Here is a 21,266-nt window from a genome sequence, read left to right as displayed (position 1 = left end):
CATCTGTTCACCCGGGAACACATGGTGAACACACACACAGAAGATGGCTCAGCCCTGTTGCTGCTCCCTGAGTGTCATGTTTGGGTCCCTCTAAAGGCATGCAGGGGCTTTGGGTCACCTCTGTGCTGTGCAGAGGACTGGGGACACCCAAAGGTTGTGCAGGGAATTTGAGGTACCTCCAAAGGTGTGCAGGGGCCAAGGGACACCTGCAAATTGAGCAGGGGTCGGGCGTGTCTTGTGAAGCACAAAGGGGGACTTTAGGGTGGCTGAGGACACCCATAAGATGTGCAGTGAATTTGGGTGTCCCCTAAAAGCATACAGCTACCCAGATGGCTTGTGTTGCATTATTTTTGTAAGCTATGGTATCAAGTCCTTCACTTTTTAAATACAGGCCAAAGATCAGGACAGCACACAGCATGGACTCAGTGTTAGTGTGGAAGGGCTGCTACTGCCTGCAATAGTGGGAATCACCAACATGAGTTGAATGCTGAACTTGACATTGCTGTTGCATGTAGAACCACAAAATTTCTCATTTGTCCAATGCTGTATAATGCAGTTCTTGTGAAAAAAAAACTATATTGCTTCCTGGAGGGACATACGCTCCTCGTTGGAAGGGCACCTCTTGAGATCCATTCCCACTAAATCCAGCCCCAGCCTTGAGGTCACAGCAGGCTGAGGTCACAGCAGGCTCTAGGGTCACAGCAGGTTCTGAGGTCACAGAGGTGCCAGAGCCCCGTGGCTGCACAGCACCACAAGGACCGAGCAGTCAGTCCTTGAGCACAACTGTTGCGGCAGCAGCGGCGGTGGCAGCAGTGGTGCTGACATTGGGACAGCGGTGTCAGGACAGCGGTGGCAGCAAGAGCTGCGGGACTGGCAGAGGGCAAGGCACCATGGCCCTTGCTCTGTGCCTCTTCCTCCCGCTCCTCCTAGCCGTGGCCCTGCCTGCCAGGGCTGCCCAGGCTGCTCCGCTGCAAGTGCGGGGAGCAGGTGAGCCGGCAGCCTGGCTCCCCTTTCCCGGGACAGCGCTCCCTGCTTGCTGTGAAGCGCTGGGGGATGGTTTTCCCCTGGGCTTTAGGGAGGGTTTCTTCTGTGGGAGGGAGAGAGCCCCTGGGGGTCCAGGGCAGCCCCATTTTCCTCCCCAGGAATGTTACACAGGGCAGGGAAAGAGGGTGGCGAGTGACCAGGAGCCAGCCCAAAGCTTCCCAGCCCCTGTGCAGCTTTGGCCATGTCCATTCAAATTTGGATCCCACAGCCTTACCTGACCCCCTTGTAGTGCCCAGTTCCCAAAGGCAGAAGGGGATCCCAGCACACCATGGAAATGGGTTTGGTCGCTGCTTCCCTCTAGATTTGGATCACGTCTTGAGTTATTTGCAAGTGCTGGTGAATGACACTTTAAAGATTGTGGAGAATGCTGGAGGCAAGTTCTGAATTTCCGTTTTTACTGACAGAATAATCAGTGTCAATGTGGTAAGAACTCATTTGTGTCATTTCGGTTAAGTCAGGGTAGAAGGATTCTGATAAACTTGCCCTGCTCCCTTCGAGAGCCCAGAGTGATCCCACAGGATTACTGTCAGTGGGAGGAAGGAGCATTTGGCTTTCCATCTTCCTCCCATGTGCAATGCCAGTGTGTCCTTCCGTGTGCTCTGTGCAGCCACGGAGGAGAGCAGAGAGGGAAGGGGCCGGGCCCAGGGCTGTGCCCCGGGGCTGAGCCTTGGGTGCAGCCTGAGGATCTCCTACAGTGCCACAGGAGCTGTTCTGTCCTGCCTTTCTTTGCAGCTGAACCTGTTGCTGAAGGAGGTGCAGCTTCCCAACCCATACCCAGTACTGACCCTCTGGGAGATGCTGAGGGTAGGTCAAGGACTTTCCCCCTGGGAGAGCTGCCAGCTCAGAGCCCAAAGCTCGGCCAGGGGGGCATCGCTGCAGGTGCCAGGACAGAACCACGCACGTGTGTGCCCTCGCCCTGCACCATCCCCTCAGCGCTCCTGCGGCTCAATGCTGCCCGTGCAGAACTGCAGAGATGACAGAAGCTCCTGTGGCTGTTGGGTTACAGGTGTGTCTGCAGGGAGCACTTTCCCAGGTCCTTTGGTGGATGTTGCACGCAAGCCCAGCTCCCATCACAAGGGTGAGTAGTGTCCCTGCTGACCCGAAACCTGGGAGAGACTGCATGGGGTGCCCATGATGGGGAAAGGGTAGAGGGTGAGAGAAAGGCTCCAGTGTGTCCTGAGAGGGACTGGCTATGTCCCCCTGGCCTGAGGGATTTGTCCCAGGGTAAAGGGGGAAGGAGAGATAGAGGGTAAGAAGGGAGTGGGAAAGGGCAGGTGGGACGGAGAGCCAGAGGGATAGCTGTAGCACTGCCTGTTCCAGTTTTCCCCAGTGCTTTAGCAAGAGTCCCAGCTCTGGGAGTGAGAGAGCCCCCAGGACCCTGGGCTGCTTCAGCCACCCCTCCAGGGATGTTGCACAGGGCAGGGAAAGAGTGTAGAGAGCGACCAGGAGCCAGCCCAGAGCTGCCCAGGCCCTTGTGTAGCTTTGGCCATGTCCATTGACATCTGGCTGCCACGGCCTTACCCAACTGCCTTGCAGTGCCCATTTCTCAGAGGCAGAAGGGGATCCCAGCACACCCTGAAATATGTTCTCATCTGTGCTCCATTCTAGATGAGATTGATGAGAAGGCTTCCCCATTAGCATGGCTGAATAAAGTTCTGAAGCCCTTGGAGTCTCCTGCAGGTATGTTCCCACTGTCTCAACAAGGAGTAATTGCTGACAGCCTGCCAGGACAGGTGACAGAAGCTTCTCTGGCTGTTCAATTACATGTGTGTCTGCAGGGAGGAATTTTCCTGCCCCTTTGCTGATTGCTCCACGCAAGCCCGGCTCCCTTCGCAGGGGTGAGTAGTAGTGTGTCCCTGCTGACCCCACAGGCTGTGCACTGGTTTTGTGGCATCCAGTCCTGGGAAATGGAACTACTTTCTGTTAAGGTCCTCCAAGAGGGAAGAACAAAGGCACAGGAAAGAAGAAATTCCGTGAGCCAAACAACATCCTGAAACAAACCGTTATGGAGGTGCACAAAGGGCATGGTGAGAGCATTTCCCTCAGCCTTCCCCTGGGACTCAGCAAACGGGGGCATTCCCTGCACATCTGGACACACCATGCCCGGCACAGCGGGAAGGGATCCATGGCAGCCTGGCTGCCCCGCTGCTGCTTTCACGGCCTGCAGGGCTGTTTCCCAGCCTGGCCTGGCTGCAGCTTCTCCCCAGCCGCTGCAGGAAGGCATTTGGCAGCAGCCGACAGGGAGCCCAAACTGCACCATGGGCCGTGCACACCCTGAGATCCCCTGCAATTTCCTGGTCCCCAGGAACATCCTGTGGGGTGGCTGTTTGGAGAAGGAAGGGCTATAGCCAGCCCCAAGAGCTTGGGGTGATCAGGGTTTCCTGATCCTTATCCATGTCTTTGACAAGTATTGCCTCCTGAAGTTTCCATCTCATCTCCCCAATGTGTCATGATTGCATCTGATCCAGCTGTGCCTCTTCCTTTCTCAAGGGATGGACAGAGAGGCTCTATGGAAGGCAGCATTTCCTCAAGGAAGGGAGGCGATGCCGGGCACAGTCACAGGAGGTAATTGCTGTGCCTCTGGGCCTGAGCCCTGCTGAGGCTTGAGCTGCCCCCTCTCCTGCTTGGTATTGCGGGTACAGCCCAGACAAGATCGGCACAGCCCAGAGGAATTATCCCGAGCAGGCTCAGGGCACTTGGGTACTGAGCAGTCCTGCTGGGGTCCCTCTGTGGGAGACACATCCCGAAACCTGGGAGAGACTGCACAGGGAGCCCATGGTGGGGAAAGGGCAGAGGGTGAGAGCAAGGCTCCAGTGTGTCCTGAGAGGGACTGGCTATGTCCCCTTGGGCTGAGGGAGCTGTTCCACAGTCAGATGGGTTAAGCAGGAGGGAAGGGCAAAGGTTGGGAGGGATAGTTGTGGCACTGCCTGCTGCAGTTTCCACAGGCATTTAGTGAGGGTTTCCTGTGTGGGAGGGAGAGAGCCCCAGGGCCCTGGGCTGCTCCTGCTACCCCTCCAGGGATGTTGCACAGGGCAGGGAAAGAGTGTGGAGAGTGACCAGGAGCCAGAGGCTCCCACAGCCTTACCTGACCCCCTTGCAGTGCCCAGTTCCCGAAGGCTGAAGGGGATTCCAGCACACCATGGAAATGGTTCTGATCTGTGCTCCCTTCTAGACTGGGATCACGAGTTGGAAAACCTGGTGAATGGTGGTTTGAAGACCTTACCAGAGGCTGGAGGCAAGCTCTCAATGTACCTTTCCTGATAGAACCATCAGTGTCAATGTGGCAAGAGCTCACTCATGTGGCATTTCCATTAAGTTCTTTGGAAGGTTGATCAGCTCTGGAAATCTACACCTGCTCCATTCTAGAACCTTCAAGGAAGCTACAGGATCTCTGTCAGTGGGAGGAAGGAGCATTTGGCTGTCCATCTTCCACCCAGTGTGTCCTTCTTCCATGTGCTCTGTGCAGCCAGGGAGAAGAGCAGAGAGGGAAGGGGCTGGGCCCAGGGCTGTGCCCCGGGGCTGAGCCTTTCACAGCTCCTTTGCCGGCCCCAGGGAGCCTGAGCTGCTCCTGCTGCTGCTGCTGCTGCTGCTGCCAAGGCCTGGCCCTGGCTGGGGCTGGGTTTAGAGCTGCTGGCAGCTCCAGGGAGTCCTTTCTGCCCCAACTGCCCAGCAAGGGGCTCCTTCCATCCCAGTGTGGGGCCGCCGCAGGCACGTGCTCCCCCTGCCCCTGCTCCTGAGTGGGAGGCAGAGCTGAGCGAGTGCCTTGGAGGCCACCAATCACCCAGGGGCACTCACTGCCACTCTGGCCTGAAGGAGAATCTTCAGCAGAGACACAGGAGCTGTTCTGTGCTGCCTTTCTTTGCAGATAACCCTGTTGCTGAAAGTGATCTGGCTTCCCAACCCACATTCAGGATTGAGCCTCTGGGAGATGCTGAGGGTAGGTCAAGGCCTTTCCCCCTGGGAGAGCTGCCAGCTCAGAGCCCAAAGCTCGGCCAGGGGGGCATCGCTGCAGGTGCCAGGACAGAACCATGCACGTGTGTGCCCTCGCCCTGGGTGATCTCATCCAACTTCCGCTCATGACTGGCAGTTGTTTGGAGGAGAGGGGGCCCTGTCCCAGCCCTAAAAACCCAGATGTTTTATGAATCTTATTCCCATTTTTGATAAGCAGGATGCCCTGAGGATGCCAGCAAAAAAATGGGTGATTGTTCCATCTGATCCAGTTGTTCTTTTTTGTTTCTCTAGTGACAGACCGAAAGGCGGGACAGAAGGAGGTGTTTCCCCAAAGGAGCACTGGCCCATTGGCAGCCCCTGCTGCAGAAGGGAAGGCAATACCATGCACGGGCACAGGCACAGGAGGTAACTGCTGTGCCGGGCTCAGCCCTCGGCGGGGCTGTGTGGCAGCAGCTCTTCCCCCAGGCCCTGCCCTTGCACGGCCCGGCAGCAGCCAAAGCTGGAGGCGCCTCGGCTTCCAGGCCTCTGGAGCTCGTTCAGAGCCCCGGGGAATCGGGACTCGCGCACCAACGCCCCTCCCGCTGCAGCTGCTCCCGGAGCTGGCCCTGAGTGCCCAGAGGCCCAAGGCACGGGAGCAGCCCCGAGAGGGAGCCCTGCTGCGAGCCCAGGGCCAGAGCCAGCCCTGGCTCCTGACTGGGCAGGGGCTGCACTGGCTCCTGACAGGGCCTGACTCTGTCCCCTGGGGCTGGGGGAGCTGTCCCAGCGAGGCCCAGGGCTGCCAGGGGCTGCTCAGGGGAGGGTTTGGCCCGTGTCCCTCAAAGCAGCGACTGCCCAAGCAGCTGCGCTGGCCCCGGGCTCTCCTCCCGGCCTGCTGGGCTTTGTTGGGTGGCACAGCCTGTGCCAAGGGGCGGCAAGGTGCCTACAGGCCCCAGCTCTGGGGGAAACAGAGAACGTCCTGGCCGTATGCACCCTGCTGCCAGCTCAGCAGTGCAGCACAGCGCAGGCTCACGCTCCCCGTTGCTCCCACAGATGCAGCCAGCACCACAGCACCTGTTCCAGATTCCCAGAAGGGCATCGGAAGGGGTTTCTGTCAGGGAACAGGCTGTTGGCTAGGGTTAATGGCAGGCATGCTTCATTTGGAGCTTATCTTCATTTTATGCTGTGCCCAAATTTGGAAGTATTGGAAGAGAAAATGGTGAGTGTTTTGTTCATCATTCCCTCAAACAGTTTCTTTTGAAAGCCTCATGTACACGGGAAATGTTCCCAGTGAGGCTGCAGTGGAGTTGTGGCCAGTCTGTGGTTGTCCAAAGAACTCTGCTGAGGGTTCTGCTGCTGCTCAGTGCTTTCATTGGCCTCTTAATTGCTGGGCCTTGTCCTGGGGGGCCCGCTGGGGCTGCAGCCAGTGCTGGCTCCCACTGAGGCTGCCTGGCCAAGAGCAGCCCCGGGAGCACAGGGCAGAGGCCAGGCAAGGTGGGGAGGAGAAAGAGCAGGGACGAGATTGCCCTTGAAAGGCACTCGCACTCTGGGGCCCGCTCCTGGCCAGGGAGCCTGCCCAGAGCCATCCCCTGCTCGCCGGGGCCTTGAGGGGCAGCTGTCCAGCTGGGCCAAGGTGTGCCAGCAGCTCCAGCCGGGCTGGGGAGCCTTGCCAGCTCTGGGCCTTGCTGTGCAGGAGGGTCCCAGTGTGCCACTGGCAGCTGGGGACTCAGCCACTCCTCTCTTTCCACAGCTGCAGCTCTGGACAAGAGATGAAAGCAGTGGCTTCTCCTCACATGCACAGCCTGAGCAGCACCTCCAGTAGTAATAAGGGCCTGGTCAGCCCTATCAAGAGTTCTGCGAAGAGGACCCCAGTACATCTGTCTACCAGGAAACCTCCTATGACCATGTAGATCCCACTGCCACTTCCTCTCCCCATGGGTATCCCCAAGCTGCCTTCACCCATTTTTGATCTCCCTCTGTCCCGTCCCAGCCCATTCCCCAGTTCTTCTAAAGACCCTGGTACCAGCCCAGGACCCTCCAGCCCCAACTGAGACCAACATGGCCCTTCCTCTGCCCCTGAGCCCCCTTGCCCTGCCCTCTAAACAACACTGAAGGTAGCCCTCTGCCCCTGCCAGGGTAGGTGATGGCCCCCACTTCGGTTGCAATAAAGAGATGGAGCTGTCACCCCCGTGTCTGGGTAGTACCACCAGCAAAGCCCAGCCGGCACCAGCACTGGCTGAGCTCCATGCCCAGGAGCAGCTGTGGATGCCCACGGTGAGGGCAGGCAGGAGCCAGGCAGGGGCTGCTGTGAGCAGCGGCAGGGCCCCGAGGGGCTGGGGGAGCCCAGGGGGCAGGCAGCAGCCTGGGGCTCCTGAGAGAAAGCAACCACATTTTGTCTTTGTTTTTCATTTTTAGAAATTAGACATTTTTACAAATATTTCAAAATATATTTTCTGTCAAGAGACATTCCCAAATATTCTACCCAATTATTATAGTAGATAAGGATTTTACGAGGTAGTTTTAGAATCCTGAAAAAGAGACCCCATTTTGTCTTTGCTTTTCATTTTTAGAAATATTTAGAAATATTTTTTGAAGAGAGAAATCCTATATGTTTCTTCCCTTTTCCCACAATACCTCCGTATTTTTGAAAGTAGTTTTACTGTTCTGGAAAATTTTTCCACTAATAAAATAAAAAATAAAATTGCTATTAATTGGTAATCTTTACTCTGGGAAGAACTAAGGTATCCTAAGACATCCAGGCTGCTGCATAGCCTGCTGAGCCCTTCCCCACAGGAGATTTGTACCTAGCCACAACCAAATTACATAAAACCTTTTCCCTGATGTGTTCTGGGACTTCTGACAAGCTCACCTCTTAGTCTTCAGAGGCAAACTTTGAGCACAGTGGGAATCTCTTCAAGTCACCATCTTTGTTTTCTTCTGCGAGAACTGCCTCAGTTCTAGAGCAGGGGCTTCTCTCAGCTTCCTGCTGCCCCGGGCTCTCCTCCCGGCCTGCTGGGCTTTGTTGGGTGGCACAGCCTGTGCCAAGGGGTGGCAAGGTGCCTGCAGGCCCCAGCTCTGGGGGAAACAGAGAACGTCCTGGCCGTATGCACCCTGCTGCCAGCTCAGCAGTGCAGCACAGCGCGGGCTCACGCTCCCCGTTGCTCCCACAGATGCAGCCAGCACCACAACACGTGTTCCCGATGCCCAGAAGGGAATGGGTTTCTGTCAGGGAACACGCTGCTGGCTAGAGTTAATGGCAGGCCTGGCTTTTCTATAGCATGCAGGTGATGGGTGGACCCCTGTGAGGCTGGCCCATGACCGGGCTCCGTCATGAGGCACACGAGGTGGCGGGGGGTGTTGTGGGTGCAGGGTTTTGCAGCAAGACATGCGGGGCTTTGGGTCCTTTGTAAGCAGTGCATGTGGCTGGGCTCCCTCAGGAGGTTCTTAGGGGATTTGGGATCTCTTCTGTGGCGTACAGGTGACTGGAGATCTCTGTAAGGCTGGCAGGGGCTTGAGTTCCTCATGATTAACATGGCGCTTTAGTGCTTGCCATCAAGGCCTGGAGAGGAGCTGAGTCCTTCCAAAGGTGGGCAGGAGGCTGGGTTCTTTTGTGAGGCACACAAGGCTGTCTTGGGGTCTCTGCATTGGTGTGCACGGATTCCTTGTGAGGCACACAGGGCTATTTTGTGGTCTCGGCTGAGGGGTGCAGGGATCCCTCATGAGGCACAAAGGAGTATTGATAGTCTCTGCTATGCTTTGCAGGGATCCCTCATGAGGTGTGCACCGGGGTTAAACTAGACGGGGTTTTTCAGTTTTCTCAGCACAGGAAAGAGACACTCTTGGTCGAGGTGGTGCAAAGTCACCAGGGAGCTTCCCACCAAGCCGTGGGCCTGACGGGCGGGCAGAGCCCATCCTTGGGGGCCGGGCGGGGCCTCTGGAGCCGCCGCGCCCTTGTTGGGCCAGCTCCGGTCCCGGCGGGGAAGGGCCGTGGCCCCGGGCTCCGATGGGGCTGCCGAGCAACGCCAGAGGCGCAACCAGGGCCTCACTATGCCCTGGCCCTGTGCTGCAGCCAAACACCTTTACAGCCACGGCCGTTCCGTGGGGCACAGGAGGCACCCGGAGCTACAACTCAGGCTGTGCCTTCTCGCACTGACAAAGGAGCTCCTTGCATTGCCCAGTTCCCTAAAGCACATGGCGAACCCAGCACAGCATGAAAACGCTTCTGGACTGCGCTCCTGTCTACACTGGGATCGAAATATGGATTGATTGAAAGTGCTGACCAGTCACAGGGTGAAGATCATGGTGCATGCTGGAGGAAACTTCTCCATGTCCCTTTCCTGACAGAACAATCACGGATTATTAATTCTGGCCAAGAGCAGCCCCAGGAGCACAGGGCAGAGGCCAGGCAAGGTGGGGAGGAGAAAGAGCAGGGACGAGATTGCCCTTGAAAGGCACTCGTGCTCTGGGGCCCGCTCCTGGCCAGGGAGCCTGCCCAGAGCCGTCCCCTGCTCGCCGGGGCCTTGAGGGGCAGCTGTCCAGCTGGGCCAAGGTGTGCCAGCAGCTCCAGCCGGGCTGGGGAGCCTTGCCAGCTCTGGGCCCTGCTGTGCAGGAGGGTCCCAGTGTGCCACTGGCAGCTGGGGCCTCAGCCACTCCTCTCTCCACAGGAACGCCTCTGCAGCTTCACAAGACTGGCCAAACAGCTCAGTCAGGGAGAACAGGACCTGTCATCTTGCATGTCCGTGCCAGTGTCCATTGTCCCTTCCACAGCTACATTACCCACTGATTGGGAGGGACATGCTGCCACCACCCAGAACAGGACCCTCTGTCTCCGAGAGTGCTGACCCTGATGTCTGGCCAGGACTGAAGGTGGGCCCCTCCTGCCAGGGAAGGGCTTGAGCAACACCTTGGTGCTTCAGCTCTGGTCCCTGGCTTCTACCACCAGCACTGGCAAAGCTGCTTGTCTGGGCACAGCCAGTGCTGGGCAGGCAGCAGCTGGGCATCAGGCTGCTAAGAGCAGCAGCCACTATGTTTATTTTTCATTTTGCAAGATTTAGGAATATTTTTCATAGAAAATTCTCCAAATATTTCGTCCCTTTCCCCACAACAGTTCTATATTTTTCAAAGTAGTTTTAGAATTCAGAAAAACTTAGAACATTTTTACACTTCTAGAATAAAAAATAAAATTGCATTTCATTGGTAATCTCTACTCTACTAAGAACTAAGACACCCTAAGACTCACAGCCTGCTTCAGAGGCTCTTTTCCCACTGGAGACTTGTGCCTAATCACAACTACTAACATAAAACCTTTTCCCTGATGTGTTCTGGGATTTCTGACAAGCTCACCTCTCAGTCTTCAGAGGCAAACTTTGAGCACAGTGGGAATCTCTTCAAGTCACCATTTTGTTTGCTTCTGCACAAACTGCCTCAGTTCTAGAGCAGGGGCTTCTCTCAGCTTCCTGCCGCCCCGCTCCCCCAAGCCTGTCCTGAGCCCTCTCCTGTGGCTGCTGCGCTGCCATGGAGCTGCTGCAGAGCACAACAGCTCTGCCACAGCCGCTCAGCAGGCCTGGAGAAGCTTTCTGGCCTTGCTTACTGGAGGCTGGTGGCTTCCCTAAGCACAAGTTGAGCTTTTGAATGTTGTGTCTCATAAAGCGCCTGCAGACCCAGTCCAGCAGGGTGGCCCACAGCTGGCTAATCCACAGGTGCCCAGATAGTTATGGATAGCTCCACCAGAGAAACAGGAGGACGCTCAGGCTGCCTTATTCCACGAGGATTTTATTGCAAGAGAGGCAGAGGGCAAGGGAGCTAGGAGAGGGAGAGGGAGACAACCTCGCAGAAGGGAGACAGACTCTGAGAGAGCCGAGAGAAGGCGGGGCCGGGGCACATTACAGTGGAGGAGTAGGAGTGGACGTGGTACAAACGAACCAACAGGAGAAAGGCCAAGGGGAGGAACAAGGAGGGAGTAACATACACAGAACCAATGGAGAGAGGGGAAAGGAGTGGCTTTACAGAAAGAACCAATAGGGGTAACGAGAACAATGAACTTTCTGGAACAGGGCAGTAGACCAACTGTTGACTGACATAGATCAGGGAGGGTATAACATCTGATGGATAAAGTTCACTTCTAATTGTATAACCTCCCAGGGCAGCCCAGGGGCCCATCCCACAGTGTCTCACCTTGCACGGGAACTGATGCTGCCTTTCTCATGGAGGCTAAACTCCCATGGGCTCTAAAAGCTTTCTTGCCAGCATAAGGCCTGGAAAACCATTTAATGCAGCCATTTAGTATTGAAAATGGCCCAGTCCCTGTATCAAAGTAGCTTGTTTAAATGCTGGAGCCCACCAGAGCATCCCTCCAGGGCATATCTTTCTCTCCCCCACCTCTGCCTCCATGACTGCCAAAACAGCACCTTTGACAGTTCTTTTCTCCAGAAGCTGAATGGCACCATTTTACTTGGGGGAGGAAAAAAAAGGGAAATGTTCTATGATACCAGCAGCAGCAGCAGAATGAGCCGCAAATTAGTGAAATGACATCAACAACTCAGACTGTGGACTTATTTCTCTCTGAGAGCGCAGCACTGGCTTTACTATGCCTTGAAAGTGCAGATGTGCTACGGTCTTTAAAATCAGTTTGATGCAGACCTAATTTGGAGTCAAGCACAGCTCTGTGAGCGCTTTAGGGATTGGGCCTACCCTGGCACAGTTGTGTGTCTGGAGTAACCTGCCCAAGCCATCTGCCACCTGAAGAGCGAAGCAGGGTACGGAAAAGCACAGGCTGCAGAGCAGCTGGAACTGCAGGGAGCCCATTCCTGTCAGGAGTGACACAACCATCCCACTTTAGGACTGGGTTTTGTGAGAAACGACTGCTCACTTTAAAAATTTAAAAAGGTTTATTAAACCTTTACAAAAATATAAGAGAAGGACAAATAAGGAAAAACGGGCCACGGAAGTCCCCCTGTCCTGTGGCTGCTGGCCATGTGGCTGGCTCATCTTCAAGATGGACGCTTCACCTTTTATATCCCTGGGAGGGGGGGGGGGGTTGCATCACCCACCCCTGGCCCCTCCCAAAGTACATCAGTCAACTCTTCTTTGCCATTTCTTGGTGGAATTGCTTTCTTGTAACTTGATTGGAAGGTCAGCTGTTGTCACACCGCGCCCCCCTAGCAACAAGCTTTTCCATTCCTAACTCTCCCATGCAAGGGGGATCTGTACACGCCTTCTTTCTACCTGTCCTAGACAACCCAGGCTCTCTGGTGGGAACAATATGGGGGGGAGGGGGGGAAGGGGACTGCGGGGAGAACAGAGAACATCTAAACAACAAACTCACAATAACATGACTCTACATCAAGAAAGCTTCTCTTAATATACAGGCAATATTCATCCCTTAATTGCGAGAGCCAATCATCTCATTATCTATCTATCAGAGTTTGGATGGAGACCAGAACTAATATCTCGCAAAAGGAAAAGAGGCTACAAAGGTCCCTGGAGTCCCCTGGCCTAGCACAGGAAGAGGGCAACATGTGGCCAGGAGTTGAAAAGGAGGCTGTGTCCTCCAAAACTTGGAGAGAGAAAACCCCACCAGCGGATGTCCCCATGGACTCTCTCCCTTGATTCAAATCAAGATGCAGGACTCCTTTACGGACACTGGCTTTTCACAGCGTGATTTTTATGCAGACCCGTTTCCTTCTATCAGAGTATCACCAGCCTGCAATGACTCACTGCAGGTCTGCAGGAGAAATGGAACTAATTTCCATTAAGGCCTTCCCAGAGGGAAGAACCAACCCAGAGGAGAGAAGCAAGCCCTGCAGGCATCCAAACTTCTGCACCAGATGCTGAGTGAGTTGCAGAGGGGGCGTAGTGGGTGCATTTCCCTCACCCTTCTCCTGAGACTCAGCAGCCGGGGGCTTGCGCTGCACATGTGTGTTGGATATATACCAAGTTTAATTTTTTAAAGATGTCTCTAGTCAGGCTTGGTTTGCCTTTGCCTTGGGGAAAGGAATTCTAATGGGTTTCTTTAAGGGATGTTACACCACTCAAGGGAAATGAGCTTAACATCTCAGTAAACTGGGAATAACCCAAGAGGTAGCCAAAACCATAATGACCATCATCAGCAAACATCAAGGAACATCAACCCCAGACACTGCCCCTGGCATAGGTGGAGACACCTGGTCTGGAAAAGCCTGAGAAGCAAACCAAGGAGTATGGACTTGATTAACATCAGAGGCAGAGAAATCCAGGTCCAGCAGGGAACCGAAGACTAAGAACTTTGCAAATTGAGAGCAAGGAACAGTAAACAAATGGACTTCTGTGGGTTTTGAACTGTAAAAAGTTTGGGCAAACTCTAGTAGAACTCAGGTGTCACGGTATGCTTTTCTCTGCACATCCAGGCCATGTGTAGATGAAATTCTTTCTCTTGCACATCCTGGCCAGAACAATATCGTGGCCAGAATAAATGCCTTGAATATCTGACAAGAAAATGTTGAAGAAGGTCTTTTGTTGTCCCTGCAGTTTCCGTGACAACTGGGCATGCCCTGCCCAGCACAGTGGGAAGGGATCCATTGCAGCCTCGTTGTCCCACTGCTGCTTTCCTAGAGGAAGCAAGGGCTCCCTGGCAGCCCTTGCTGCAGGGAGGAAGGCGATGCCAGGCACGGGCACAGGCACAGGAGGTAACTGCTGTGCCGGGCTCAGCCGGGCTCAGCCCTCGGCGGGGCTGTGTGGCAGCAGCTCTTCCCCCAGGCCCTGCCCTTGCACGGCCCGGCAGCAGCCAAAGCTGGAGGCGCCTCGGCTTCCAGGCCTCTGGAGCTCGTTCAGAGCCCCGGGGAATCGGGACTCGCGCACCAACGCCCCTCCCGCTGCAGCTGCTCCCGGAGCTGGCCCTGAGTGCCCAGAGGCCCAAGGCACGGGAGCAGCCCCGAGAGGGAGCCCTGCTGCGAGCCCAGGGCCAGAGCCAGCCCTGGCTCCTGACTGGGCAGGGGCTGCACTGGCTCCTGACAGGGCCTGACTCTGTCCCCTGGGGCTGGGGGAGCTGTCCCAGGGCAGCGAGGCCCAGGGCTGCCAGGGGCTGCTCAGGGAAGGGTTTGGCCCGTGTCCCTCAAAGCAGCGACTGCCCAAGCAGCTGCGCTGGCCCCGGGCTCTCCTCCCGGCCTGCTGGGCTTTGTTGGGTGGCACAGCCTGTGCCAAGGGGCGGCAAGGTGCCTGCAGGCCCCAGCTCTGGGGGAAACAGAGAACGTCCTGGCCGTATGCACCCTGCTGCCAGCTCAGCAGTGCAGCACAGCGCGGGCTCACGCTCCCCGTTGCTCCCACAGATGCAGCCAGCACCACAGCACCTGTTCCAGATTCCCAGAAGGGCATCGGAAGGGGTTGCCGTTGGGAAGCACGCTGTTTGCTGCAGTTAATGGCAGATGTGCTTTTTTTTCATCTTTTCTTCATCTTGTGCTGTGTTGGAATCTGGTGCTTCTGGAAGATAATACAGTGAGTGTTTTTATCCTCTTTCCCTCAAACAGCTTCTTTTACAAGTCTAATATAGATGGGAAACATTCCCCGAGAGGCTGCAGTGGAGTTGTGGCCAGTCTGTGGTTGCCCCAAGAACTCTGCTGAGGGTTCTGCTGCTGCCCAGTGCTTTCATTGGCCTCTTAATTGCTGGGCCTTGTCCTGGGGGGCCCGCTGGGGCTGCAGCCAGTGCTGGCTCCCACTGAGGCTGCCTGGCCAAGAGCAGCCCTGGGGGCACAGGGCAGAGGCCAGGCAAGGTGGGGAGGAGAAAGAGCAGGGACGAGATTGCCCTTGAAAGGCACTCGTGCTCTGGGGCCCGCTCCTGGCCAGGGAGCCTGCCCAGAGCCGTCCCCTGCTCGCCGGGGCCTTGAGGGGCAGCTGTCCAGCTGGGCCAAGGTGTGCCAGCAGCTCCAGCCGGGCTGGGGAGCCTTGCCAGCTCTGGGCCCTGCTGTGCAGGAGGGTCCCAGTGTGCCACTGGCAGCTGGGGCCTCAGCCATTCCTCTCTCCACAGGAGCGCCTCTGCAGCTTCACAAGACCGGCCAAACAGCTCAGTCAGGGAGAACAGGACCTGTCATCTTGCATGTCCGTGCCAGTGTCCATTGTCCCTTCCACAGCTGCATTACCCACTGATTGGGGGGGACATGCTGCCACCACCCAGAACAGGACCCTCTGTCTCCGAGAGTGCTGACCCTGATGTCTGGCCAGGACTGAAGGTGGGCCCCTCCTGCCAGGGAAGGGCTTGAGCAACACCTTGGTGCTTCAGCTCTGGTCCCTGGCTGCTACCACCAGCACTGGCAAAGCTGCTTGTCTGGGCACAGCCAGTGCTGGGCAGGCAGCAGCCGGGCATGTGGCTCCTGAGACACCATGTTTTGGCTTTGTTTTTCATTTTTAGAAATTAGAAATTTTTAGAAATATTTAGATTTTTTTTTTGTTTTGTAAGAAGAAATCTCCAAAATTTCTTCTCTTTTTCCATATTAGTTTAGGATTTTTCAAAATAGTTTTGGAATTCAGAAAAACTTAGACCATTTTTACACTTCTAGAATAAAAAGTAGGATTTCATTTAATTGGTAATCTTTACTCTGCAAAGAGCTAAGACAACCCAAGGCACCTAGTCTACTGGAGAGGCTCTTTTCCTGCTGAAGATTTGTACCTGGTCACAAAAAGTAATGTAAAACCTTTTCCCTGATATTTTCTGGGATTTCTGACAAGCTCGCCTCTCAGTCTTCAGAGGCAAACTTTGAGCACAGTGGGAATCTCCTGCTGTGCAGGTAGGTCTCCTGTTTTTTTCTTGGTTTAGGGTAAATTTGGGAGATCACCTCCAAAGGGGTTCCCTAGAAAACAGATTCAAGCGGCCCCTCCCCCAGCTAGTTTGAGAAAAAGATTTTTTTGGAGAAAAGTGAAAAAACCTCTTTATTTAACAGGCAAAGCATTCACCATCAGAAAAAAACATGAACAATATTAAACAATAAAACCTCTCGCCGCTTAGAAGAAATGGCAAACTCAGAAAGTCCCCTTTGTGGGCTGTGGCTCTGCTCAGTCATTCTTTTGTCAGTCCCTCTGGGCCTGGAAATGCCGCAGCCCAGGCCCAGCCTGCTGGGCCACAGGTGTGAGCTGCTGGTGCTCTTCTGGGTGTTCAGTCCAGAGCAGGTTTAAACAGTTCCATGAAAAAAGAAAAACCACAGTCCAGCAAAATTCTCTGCCTCAGCTAGCTAAATACTAACTAAAAAGCAAAGGAGAGCTCTATCCCGCTGTCTGTCCCTGCTGCAGACAACACAGTCCAGGAGAAGGATGCAGGGGAGCAAGTGCAGTTTCTGATAACAAATTCCTTCTCGTCCCCCTCCTTCACTCTTGGAACCAGTCCTAAAGGTGCAAAACTTATTTCTGGGCTAAACTGACAATTGGGGATACAAGCATCAGAAAGTCACCCCAGGACAGTGTCCCAGCTGCAACTGGGGCCTCAGCTACCTCCTCTCTCAACAGCTTCCTCTCTGAATGGGCCAAAGAACTCAAAGAACGGCCAAACTACTCAGTCTGGGACACATCTGCCTGACATTTCCCATCTCCATGCCCATGCCAGATGTCCCTGTCACAGCTGCATGACCAGCTTGTTGCTCTACAGATGCTGCCACCAGTGAAACAAGACCCTGTGTCCCTGAAGGTTTTGCTGAGCAATGGCCCTTGAATAAAGCAAAACATTTCCAATCAGGGCAGTCCATTTGTACAGATGGGGGTACACTCTGGGGGCACAGCCAAGGCAATGAGGTCACAGCAGGCTCTGGGGTCACAGCAGGCTCTGGGGTCAGAGCAGGCTGAGGTCACATCAGGCTCTGAGGTCACAGAGGTGCCAGAGCCCCGTGGCTGCACAGCACACAAAGGACCGAGCAGTCAGTCCTTGAGCACAACTGTTGCGGCAGCAGCGGCGGTGGCAGCAGTGGTGCTGACATTGGGACAGCGGTGTCAGGACAGCGGTGGCAGCAAGAGCTGCGGGACTGGCAGAGGGCAAGGCACCATGGCCCTTGCTCTACGCCTCTTCCTCCTGCTCCTCCTGGCCGTGGCCCTGCCTGCCAGGGCTGCCCAGGCTGCTCCGTTGCAAGTGCGGGGAGCAGGTGAGCCGGCAGCCTGGCTCCCCTTTCCCGGGACAGCGCTCCCTGCTCGCCGGGAAGCGCTGCGGGATGGTTTTCCCCTGGGCTTGAGGGAGTGTTTCCTGGGGGAGAGGGAGAGAGTCCCCAGGGGCCTGGGGCTGCCCCATTTCCTCTCCAGGGATGTTGCACAGAATCTTAAAGAGGCTGGACTGTGACCAGGAGACAGCCCTGAGCTCCACAGGCCCCTGTGCAGCTTTGGCCTTGTCCATTTGCCACCTGGCTCCCACAGCCTTACCTAACCTGCTTGCTGAGCCCAGTTCCCTAAGGCAGAAGGAGATCCCAGCACACCATGGAAATGGTTCTGATCTGTGCTTCCTTCTAGATTGGGATCGTGACATGGATAATTTGGAAATGCTGGTGCATGATGCTTTGAGGATCTTTCCAGATGCTGGAGGCAAGTTCTCAATGTACCTTTCCTGACAGAATAATTAAGTGCCAATCAAGCAAGAGCTCTCTTCTGCCAATTCTCTTAAGTTCATCTGAAGATTGATGGATTCCGAAAAGATTGCCCTGCTCCCTTCGAGACCCCTGAGTGATCCCACAGGATCACTGTCAGTGGGAGGAAGGAGCATTTGGCTGTCCATCTTCCTCCCATGTGCAATGCCAGTGTGTCCTGCCATGTGCTCTGTGCAGCCACGGAGAAGAGCAGAGAGGGAAGGGGCCGGGCCCAGGGCTGTGCCCCGGGGCTGAGCCTTTCACAGCTCCTTTGCCGGCCCGGGGAGCCTGAGCTGCTCCTGCTGCTGCTGCTGCTGCCAAGGCCTGGCCCTGGCTGGGGCTGGGTTTAGAGCTGCTGGCAGCTCCAGGGAGTCCCTTCTGCCCCGACTGCCCAGCAAGGGGCTCCTTCCATCCCAGTGTGGGGCCGCCGCAGGCACGTGCTCCCCCTGCCCCTGCTCCTGAGTGGGAGGCAGAGCTGAGCGAGTGCCTTGGAGGCCACCAATCACCCAGGGGCACTCACTGCCACTCTGGCCTGAAGGAGAATCTTCAGCAGAGACACAGGAGCTGTTCTGTGCTGCCTTTCTTTGCAGATAACCCTGTTGCTGAAAGTGATCTGGCTTCCCAGCCCACGTTCAGGATTGAGCCTCTGGGAGATGCTGAGGGTAGGTCAAGGCCTTTCCCCCTGGGAGAGCTGCCAGCTCAGAGCCCAAAGCTCGGCCAGGGGGGCATCGCTGCAGGTGCCAGGACAGAACCATGCACGTGTGTGCCCTCGCCCTGCACCATCCCCTCAGCGCTCCTGCGGCTCAGTGCTGCCCGTGCAGAACTGCAGAGATGACAGAAGCTTCTGTGGCTGTTGGGTTACAGGTGTGTCTGCAGGGAGGACTTTTCCTGCTCCTTTGGTGGATGTTGCACGCAAGCCCAGCTCCCATCGCAGGGGTGAGTAGTGTGTCCCTGCTGAGCCCACAGGCTGAGCCCTGGTTTTGTGGGATCCATTCCTGGGAAATGGAACTCTGTTGCTCTAAGGTCCTCCAGCGGGAAAGAACAAAGCTAAAGGACACAAGAAAGCCCAGGAACCATCCAAACGCATGGGGCAGCTGTTGAGGGAAATGGAACAGGCAGGACAAGGTGGGTGCATTTCCCCCAGGCTTCCCCTGGGACTCAGCAGCCGGGGGCGTTCCCTGCACATCTGGACACACCGTGCCCGGCACAGCGGGAAGGGATCCATGGCAGCCTGGCTGCCCCGCTGCTGCTTTCACGGCCTGCAGGGCTGTTTCCCAGCCTGGCCTAGCTGCAGCTTCTCCCCAGCCACTGCAGGAAGGCATTTGGCAGCAGCTGACAGGGAGCCCAAACTGCACCATGGGCCATGCACACCCTGAGATCCCCTGCAATTTCCTGGTCCCCAGGCGGCTAAGGAGGGGTGGTGGTTTGGAGAAGGGAGGGCCCTGGCCTGCCCAAAAAGTTCATACGAGTTCCTTGCAGCTTTGGTCCGCTACGGCCTCAGGCAGCCAAGATGCCCAGCTAGCACTGCCTTTTGGTGAGGCCGTAGCCGCCGTGTGCACGGGCGCTCCAGGGCTATGGCGTTCGCCTCCCTACTAGTGCTGAGCGCTCCGGCGTGGGTACGCAGCTTTAGTAGCTTCACGCTGAGAGGAAGCAAAGGGACGAGAGAGGCACACTTTGCTTGCGAGCCTGAGAATGTTTTATTTCCCGCGTGGTCACAGCGATGGGCAGGGCGACCGTCCCCAGGTCGGTGCCAGGCAAAATGGCGACAGGACAATAGAGGGCATTAGGTTAAATAGGGGGCGGGAGAACAGGGGTGGGAAACCCCCTCGCCCGATAGGGACAGACAACAGGGGAGTGACATAGAGCATAACAACTTAGGGGAACATAACAGAGGTGGGTACGGTGTTCTGGGACAAATAGCATTGCAAAGGTGGGGTGACTGATACAGAACTTCCAAGAAGAATCAGGAAGAGGCTACGAGATTGACATGTAAGAGCTCCTGTGGTAGCCAACTTGGATTGCTAAGCCTCTGGGCCTGAGCCCTGCTGAGGTTTGAGCTGCCATCTCTGCTCCTTCGCATTGCGGGCACAGCCCAGACAAGATCGGCACAGCCCAGAGGAATTATCCCGAGCAGGCTCAGGGCACTCGGGTACTGAGCAGTCCTGCTGGGGTCCCTCTGTGGGAGACACATCCCGAAACCTGGGAGAGACTGCACAGGGAGCCCATGGTGGGGAAAGGGCAGAGGGCAGGAGCAAGGCTCCAGTGTGTCCTGAGAGGGACTGGCTATGTCCCCTTGGGCTGAGGAAGCTGTCCCAAGAGAGGGAGCGCAGGAGGGAAGGAATGGTTCTGGCATTCGTGCTGCAGTTATCCCTAGGGCTTTAGGGACGTTTCCCTCTGTGGGAGGGAGAGGGCCCCAGGGCCCTTGGGCTACTCCAGCCACCCCTCCAGGGATGTTGCACAGGGCCTGCAAAAAGGATGGAGAGTGAGCAGGAGCCAGCCCTGAGCTGCCCAGGCCCCTGTGCATCTTTGGCCATGCCCATTGACATCAGGCTCCCACGGCCTTAGCCGACCCCCTTGCAGTGCCCAGTTCCCTGAGGCAAAAGGGGATCCCAGCACACCATGGAAGCAGTTCTGTTTTATGCTCCCTTCTAGACTGGGATCATGACATGGATTCCCTGCTCGTCCTTCTGGGTCACAGTTTGAAGACCTTGGCACAAGCTGTAGCCAAGTTCTCAAAGTCCATTTTTACTTAGAGTATAATCAGTCAATGTGGCACGAGCTCACACTTGTGCCACTTTGCTTAAGAACAGGCAGGTTGTTGAATTCCGGAAGCCTTGCCCTGGAGCCCTGAGCGATCCCACAGAATCACTGTCAGTGGGAGGAAGGAGCATTTGGCTGTCCATCTTCCTCCCATGTGCAATGCCAGTGTGTCCTGCCATGTGCTCTGTGCAGCCACGGAGAAGAGCAGAGAGGGAAGGGGCCGGGCCCAGGGCTGTGCCCCGGGGCTGAGCCTTTCACAGCTCCTTTGCCGGCCCGGGGAGCCTGAGCTGCTCCTGCTGCTGCTGCTGCTGCCAAGGCCTGGCCCTGGCTGGGGCTGGGTTTAGAGCTGCTGGCAGCTCCAGGGAGTCCCTTCTGCCCCGACTGCCCAGCAAGGGGCTCCTTCCATCCCAGTGTGGGGCCGCCGCAGGCACGTGCTCCCCCTGCCCCTGCTCCTGAGTGGGAGGCAGAGCTGAGCGAGTGCCTTGGAGGCCACCAATCACCCAGGGGCACTCACTGCCACTCTGGCCTGAAGGAGAATCTTCAGCAGAGACACAGGAGCTGTTCTGTGCTGCCTTTCTTTGCAGATAACCCTGTTGCTGAAAGTGATCTGGCTTCCCAGCCCACGTTCAGGATTGAGCCTCTGGGAGATGCTGAGGGTAGGTCAAGGCCTTTCCCCCTGGGAGAGCTGCCAGCTCAGAGCCCAAAGCTCGGCCAGGGGGGCATCGCTGCAGGTGCCAGGACAGAACCATGCACGTGTGTGCCCTCGCCCTGCACCATCCCCTCAGCGCTCCTGCGGCTCAGTGCTGCCCGTGCAGAACTGCAGAGATGACAGAAGCTTCTGTGGCTGTTGGGTTACAGGTGTGTCTGCAGGGAGGACTTTTCCTGCTCCTTTGGTGGATGTTGCACGCAAGCCCAGCTCCCATCGCAGGGGTGAGTAGTGTGTCCTGCTGAGCCCACAGGCTGAGCCCTGGT

At 56.2% G+C, this 21,266-nt stretch overlaps 1 protein-coding gene across 8 annotated transcripts in view; it reads left to right on the top strand.

Annotated features, from left to right (window-relative positions):
- Positions 1-751: 751 nt before the first annotated feature.
- LOC128793906 (uncharacterized) overlaps positions 752-21,266 on the top strand; it is a 61,858-nt gene continuing 41,343 nt past the window's right edge. For 5 of the 8 annotated variants that reach the window (XM_053953360.1, XM_053953361.1, XM_053953362.1 and 2 more), the window contains exons 1-14: positions 753-987; positions 1,346-1,417; positions 1,777-1,848; positions 2,051-2,122; positions 2,653-2,724; positions 2,823-2,882; positions 2,973-3,071; positions 3,535-3,609; positions 4,145-4,279; positions 4,910-4,981; positions 18,399-18,470; positions 18,558-18,659; positions 20,879-20,950; positions 21,153-21,224. In XM_053953360.1, coding sequence (XP_053809335.1) covers positions 891-987; positions 1,346-1,417; positions 1,777-1,848; positions 2,051-2,122; positions 2,653-2,724; positions 2,823-2,882; positions 2,973-3,071; positions 3,535-3,609; positions 4,145-4,279; positions 4,910-4,981; positions 18,399-18,470; positions 18,558-18,659; positions 20,879-20,950; positions 21,153-21,224 — 1,144 coding nt within the window. In that variant the 5' untranslated portion in view covers positions 753-890. Of the gene's footprint in view, positions 988-1,345; positions 1,418-1,776; positions 1,849-2,050; positions 2,123-2,652; positions 2,725-2,822; positions 2,883-2,972; positions 3,072-3,534; positions 3,610-4,144; positions 4,280-4,909; positions 4,982-16,833; positions 17,064-17,421; positions 17,494-18,124; positions 18,197-18,398; positions 18,471-18,557; positions 18,660-20,878; positions 20,951-21,152; positions 21,225-21,266 lie in introns of those variants that run through there. The other 3 variants (XM_053953365.1, XM_053953359.1, XM_053953364.1) reach the window with 3 other exon arrangements.

The sequence above is a fragment of the Vidua chalybeata genome, chromosome 12, assembly GCF_026979565.1.
Source record: "Vidua chalybeata isolate OUT-0048 chromosome 12, bVidCha1 merged haplotype, whole genome shotgun sequence".
Lineage (NCBI taxonomy): Eukaryota > Metazoa > Chordata > Aves > Passeriformes > Viduidae > Vidua > Vidua chalybeata.
This window is presented reverse-complemented; position numbering and strand designations above follow the sequence as displayed.